Raw genomic sequence first — 6,471 nt, 5'->3', positions numbered from 1 at the left:
TTCTCAGTGCTGCGCTTTAACCCGCTGCGCCACCAGGGAGGGCCTTCTTACCAATTTTTAAACTCAAGTCTATGAGTTCATCACACTCACCAGCTCCAGACACTCATGGCCCCAGGACCTGCTCTGTGTGGGTGGGGGTGTTGGGTAGGATCCCGAGCTGGGGCAAGGGCCTGCGGTCTGCGTCCGAGCTGAGCGCCGCCCCACCTGTCTCGGCAGAGAGCGGCCGTGAGGACGAGAGGGCGGCTGCAGAGATCATGGCGAGGTGCTACGTGCCCAGCCTGCTAACCAGCAGCTCCTGGGAGAGCTTCCGCTTCGCGGGCCACGACATCCGCATCACCGAGGCCACCGACTGCTACGGCGCCGTGGTGTGGCCGTCGGTAAGAGGGCGCCCCGTTCTGGGGCGTTCTGGGGTCTCTCCGCCCGCGGTGCAAATGTTTTTGTGTATTGTTGGGCAGAAGAAAACGGGGTTGTGCGGCTTTACCCTGTGACCAGCAACACTCGAATCAAGAAAGGACACCTTTAGAAAAATGCCTCCATCGGGTCATTCTGTTTCTGACTTTATCAGAACCTGTAGGATGAATAAAGCACGTGGTTGACACCTTTGCTTCTGATGAGGACAGGAGGCCAGAACAGCGAACGTTTTTATGCCCCACTGAACAGTCTGTCTGAATTAACTGTTAACATGAAATCGACATCTGGCTCCCCACGCAGGGTCACCTAAAAGGTCCCCAACCCCTGCCCCACTGACCCATGATGGAGGGCAGCCTCTTCTGCACGACTCCACTCCCTTCTTTGAAATGCCATCAGTATACCATAAGTTACTTTCTTCGAAGGCGGTCTCACCTAAGCAATACTTCTTTCTCTTTCTTTTTCTTGGTCTCTTTACCCCAACAGTGCCCAAGGGTTTTTCGCTCACCTATGTGCTGAGCCTCTTGGGGGGTGTAATTCTACTGCTAATCTGTAGTGAAGCCCAGGTATGCATGCGAGTACACATGTAGACACATACATGTAGACATGCGCAACCCCTCAACACACATGCACGGGGCATTGTTAAATGAAGTTTAATCTTGCTTTCTGTTATTACTCGCCAACACAATTGTTTTCTCTTCTAAATCTTCTCTAGGCCCTTGTTCTATGCTATTTTCTGGAAACAAATACAAAGCAGTATAACATGGTGGACAAAAATGTGATTGAGATCGGAGCAGGGACAGGGTTAGTCTCCATTGTGGCCAGCTTGCTTGGTAAGTAGTTCTGAGTGTGTGGGGGTCAGAATGGCATCATCAAATGCCATTCATTATTTTCACTCTGGTTTTTCTCTGACCAACGCCTATTTTTTTTTTTAAAGTGGCTACTTTTTTTTTTTTTTTTTAAGATTTATTTATTCATACAGAACTGGGGTACAGGACAGAGATGTGGAGGGTGAGAGGATTCACCAGAGACAGAGTGGGGAGCAGAATGGGCAGATCAATGAAGCACACTGCTGAGGGGAGCAGTGGGTGGGTCAGGAGAGGTCTGCCGCGCCCTGTGGTCACCTCCGGGGCAGGCGGGGATCGAACTCACGCTGAGGTGGCTGCTTTCAGCGCTACCCCTAACCCATTGCACCACCAAGGAGGGCCTATTTTTAACTCCTTAATTGGTTAAATGTGCTTCATCCGGAATCTCTGTCACCTTCCAAGTCACCTGACTGAGCTCCCCCAGTGTGTCCTGGGGGGCTGTGCAGCCCCCTGGTGTGCTCAGTGGCAGTGAGCTCCTACTGGGTCCGGCCCTCTGCGGGTCCCGGGCAGGCATCTGCTGATGACTCCAGCACTCTTACTCACAGTTTAGTCCTTTCAGTGTTCCCAGGCAGCTTGTACAAGTTTTGCGTCTTGAAGTCCTGTGATATTATGGGTCGCTGTCTGCTCACGAGTCGAGGACCCCGCCGACGTCCTGGCTGGTCCTAATGTGTGTGTTTCCTCTTCATTTCCCAGCTCATTTCCATTCTTGTCCCAGGGCCGGTCCTGTCGCCGCCGGCCCTTCTCCGGTGCAGGTGTGAGCCCGTGTGCCCGGCCTGCCTTGGGCGTTATCCGCCTCCTCGCCTTCTCTGATGTGCACCCCAGTCTCTCTTGATTTCCCTGATCTTCGGAAGTGCACACCTGCCACTCGAAAACCCTGAGAGGAATTCAAGATTTAGCAATCTACACATTTCTAAACACTGTGGAAATACAGGACCCTTCAAGCATTCCCCCGACAGGGAGGTGGGATCTGAGCCGAGCTCTGTCCGCACACGGCTGTGTGCAGCTCCCCTCGAATCTCGGCCGCGGGCGGGAGTCCTTGCTGCTGTCCGCTCTGTGGGCTGCGCTGGGAAGTCATTTCTTCCTTAGAAAACAATGGACTCCTTCTCTTGTATAATTTGGCATAAATATCAAAAGCTGGAAACTTTCTTTGGTCAATATTCTAAAAGCGGGGGTGAGGGGGTTCGCCCCCCGAAGAGATGAAAATTTGTTGAAAATGAGAGACTTATCCATACTAGAAGGTGAAGGTTTATATTTCTGTGATTCCACAATAATATGCACATCTCCCTCCTATTTTAATATTTCCCACAAAATACAACCACTGGCAAGAGAAAGACTTCTAACCCTGCTTCCTACTCTTACCCAAGTCTGTTCTTGTTTGATGGCAAAAGTCCAGGTTGACTTTATTTACTTTTTTTTTTTAAAGATTTATTTATTTATGCTTACAGAACTGGGGTACAGGCCAGAGGTGTGGTGGGTGAGAGCACTCACCAGAGACAGAGTGGGGAGCAGAACAGGCGGACCAAAAAGTACACTGCTGAGGGGGGCAGTGGTGGGTCAGAAGAAGTCTGCTGCGCCGTGTGGGTCAGCTCCCTGGCTGGGGATTGAACTCGTGCTGCAGCGGCTTTGGAGAGCTTCCTAGCGCAGTGCTTTAACCCGTGTACCACCAAGGATTCCCTGACTATATTTGCTTTTTTAGTGAATAACATTGCGCGCTACATAACTGTGTACGTTTCAGGCGTATCTCTTGATAAATCAGCATTGGCACCGCTCAAAGCCCAGACCTCTCCTTTACCATCGTGTCCTTTTTCCCGAGTTAGTCACCTCTGTTTTTCCTGCCTTTCTGGTAACCATAGTTGGTCTAGTAGTCTGGAAGTGCGTTCTTGCTCTATTGAGTTCACCAGTTTGATTCCTGTATGTATCATGTGATGAGTGAAATCATACGTTGTCGTCTTTCTCCATCTGCTTCACTGAGCACACTGCTGTCTGGGCCCCTCCGGCTGGGTTTCATGTTCTTCCTTTTTAATAGCTGAGCAGTGTCCTCTTCTCTGTCTACTCACCTGTGGATAAACATTTCTTTTTAAGCTCTTGGCTATTCAAATACTGCTGCACTAGACATGGGCATACGTAGATCTCTTCGAAATAGTGCGTTGTAATTTTCAGGTCAAGACCCAAACATGGGATTCATGGGATTGTTATGTTTTAATGATTTGAGGAGTTTCCATGCTGCTCCCCATAATGGCTGCACCAATTTATATTCCCACCAACCGTGGGCGAGGGCTCCCTTACGCCACATCCTTCCCACACTCGCCTCTCATCTTTTGGATAACGGCCATTCTTCATCTGAGAGGTGGCATCTTGCTTTGAGTTGCATTTCCCTGATAATCAGAGATGACAGGCAGCTTCATGTGCTTGCTGGCCGTCTGGTGTCTTCTCCAGACAAGCGTCTGCAGACCCGCTGCCCATTTCTGAGGACGACGGCAGACTTATGCGTACGTTGCCGGCGTTGCTCAGAATTCCCTGCGGGAGCCGTGTTTCCCTGGCGCTTGGCTTCTACAGTGTTGTTCCTTCTGATGTTTTCTTGAAAATGCTGCCACTATTCACTTCAGCTCGGAAAAGACCTCTTCTTCATCTGTGCATCTGTGATCGCTGGCTTTACGAAAACAACATACATGTTTGTGCCTGGGTTGTGATAAATTTATACTTATAAAGGGGCCAAGCTAAACGCTTGGACAGAAACCTGCAAGTCGCCATCCTTCCGCACAGTGCTACCAGACAGTGGGTGTCCCCCCACCATGTCTCACACCCGAGCACTCCCTGCAAAGCCACCGCTGTCCCCCGCTTAGCTCACGGGTCTGCTCTGCTCTGATGAGACTGAGGCTCAGCTGTCTCTTAACGATGTCCCTGTTCATCTGCAAGCGTGATCTCTGTGTTCCCTAGAAGGTACCCCAGTATTTTAAAAATCCCCTTCTCTTGATATTTCTCTCCTCGCACATGGAGATTTCAGACAATAACAGCAGCCACAATAAAGCATAACAAAAAACACAGGAGCAGAGAAAACACAAAGAGCACAGAAGTGCCACCAGCATCTGGTCTTTTCAAGGAGAGGCGCTCAGCTGTCTCGGCAACCATTGTGAAAGGGCTTTCCCTCGTCTGGGTGCTGATCAGGCTTTCCTGGGGCCAGTGACTGTGCAAATTGCAAAATGCCCGCTGGCTTCCAGCCTGTCATTGTGCCTTGTCCCATGAGGGTGACTTTTCCTGCTGTCCATTGTTTCACAGGTGCCCAGGTGACGGCCACTGATTTACCAGAATTACTTGGAAACCTGCAATACAACATCTCCCGAAACACCAAATCGAGGTGCAAGCATTTGCCACAGGTGAAAGAGCTCTCCTGGGGCATAGCTCTGGACCAGCGCTTCCCCAGAGCTGCCAACAGCTTTGACTACGTCCTGGCAGCCGACGTGGTCTACGCGCATCCTTTTCTGGACGAACTCCTGGCCACCTTCGACCACCTGTGCAAAGAAACGACAGTCGTCCTCTGGGTCATGAGATTCAGGCTGGAGAAAGAAAATAAATTCGTAGATAGGTTTAAGGAGTTGTTTGACCTGGAGGAGATCGCCAGCTTCCCCAGCCTGAACATCAAGCTGTATAAAGCTGTGAAGAAGACCCGGAGGAGTGCCTGACGCCTCACCGGAGGCCGGAGGGCGAAGGGCCCAGTACATTACTGCTTTCAAAGTGACCTTGGGTCACCTGACACAGCACTGATTTCCCCTGGGGAAATACACCCACCACACACCTGCCTTGCTGCAGCCAGGGGCTCTCCCCGAGATAGTCTGTGTGCAGCTGACAGCCACATTAGCCTGTGTACCACGGCTGGCACAGAACCTGCTTACTTCAGTCCCTGTCGTACCACTTACTGTTACTATTGTCACTTTAGTATGTGGCCTGATTATTATTATTATTTAAAGATTTATTTATTTGTGCATACAGAACTGGGGTGCAGGCCAGAGGTGCAGGGGGTGAGAGGATTCATCAGAGAGAGTGGGGAGCAGAACGGCAGACTGATGAAATACACTGCTGAGGGGAGCAGCGGGCGGGTCGGGAGAGGTCTGCTGCGCCCTGTGGGTCACTCCCTGGCCGGTGATGGAATTCGTGCTACAGTGGCTGTGGTAGCTTCCTAGTGCTGTGCTTTAACCGTTGTGCCACCAGGAGGGCCCTGATTATTATTTTTAATGTCTAACTGCCGCATGATGGCTTTTGAGACTGCTGTCTCTACAGTGAACATAATTATTATTTGAAGCACAAGCATATGTGATTCTCTCTTGAGTGTGATGGAAATGGGCGGCAGTGGGCTCTGAAGTCAGGCAGCTGTGGTCTCCTCACGCTGGCCTCGAGGAGTCGGACATCTCTGCTCGGCAGGCCTGGCTTCCAGCTCAGCCTCTGAAATCAATCAAGCTGGTAGATCTGACGTTATGGGCAAGGCCATTTCACTCAAGCAAATGAAAAGTGAGTAGAGGTGAACATAAAAACGGCTAAGACTTTGGAGAAGTTATTGTTTTATTTTTAAGCCCAGTATTTTTGTTTCACTGAAAGAGAAACAGATATAAACACTTGGGGGGAAAACACGCATGAAAAGATTTAGGCCTCTAATCGCAAATAGACACAGGGCTGGCTTTAGTTTGAAGTTTCGAGCTCCTCTGATGAACATGCATAGGCCTCGATTTTGAAATCCTGTGTGATTTCTTTTACATCTGGGCCCTAGAAGTACAGTGAAGCCCGAGGTCGTTAAAGTCAGGGCTAGAAGAGCAAAAAACAGGATTTTGTGCCGTATAAAGTGACCATGCCGGGCGGGAGCACTCTCGGGGCTGAGTAACGCTTGTCGGGCCGACGCCTGACGAAGAACAGCTCTTCCTACTTTGTGGGGTGCTCTAGTCCACTCAGGGAAGGGGCCACGACTGAGGCTGCTCCCTGGAAGCCTGCCCGGTCGCCCAGGAGGCAGATGCCCTCCCAGGGTTCACGTGGCCCTGGGAGTTTCCGCAGCTGCCCCGCACACCGGGTCCCCGAGTCTTCGCCCGCCTTCTACTGCATCCTCACCCCCCTTCCCAGACCAGAGACCCAGCAAGTGGGGGCCCCCCTCCCCCAGGCCCCCCAGGTCCCTCAGGTCTAGGACCCCCCAGTCAGAAGTGTGTTCTTCACCACC

General features: G+C 51.2%; 1 protein-coding gene across 1 annotated transcript in view; it reads left to right on the top strand.

The window, feature by feature from the left end:
• LOC101630506 overlaps positions 1–4,954 on the top strand; it is a 17,557-nt gene extending 12,603 nt beyond the window's left edge. The window contains exons 2-4 of the mRNA XM_004680278.1: positions 217–377; positions 1,124–1,241; positions 4,551–4,954. Of these exons, the coding sequence (XP_004680335.1) occupies positions 217–377; positions 1,124–1,241; positions 4,551–4,954 (683 nt within the window). The remainder of the gene's footprint in view (positions 1–216; positions 378–1,123; positions 1,242–4,550) is intronic.
• Positions 4,955–6,471: the final 1,517 nt, after the last annotated feature.

The sequence above is a fragment of the Condylura cristata genome, unplaced genomic scaffold (genome assembly GCF_000260355.1).
Source record: "Condylura cristata isolate star-nosed mole 26May11 unplaced genomic scaffold, ConCri1.0 scaffold00010, whole genome shotgun sequence".
Lineage (NCBI taxonomy): Eukaryota > Metazoa > Chordata > Mammalia > Eulipotyphla > Talpidae > Condylura > Condylura cristata.
The sequence above is the reverse complement of the archived record's forward strand: the minus strand, read 5'-3'. Positions and strand labels throughout refer to the sequence as shown.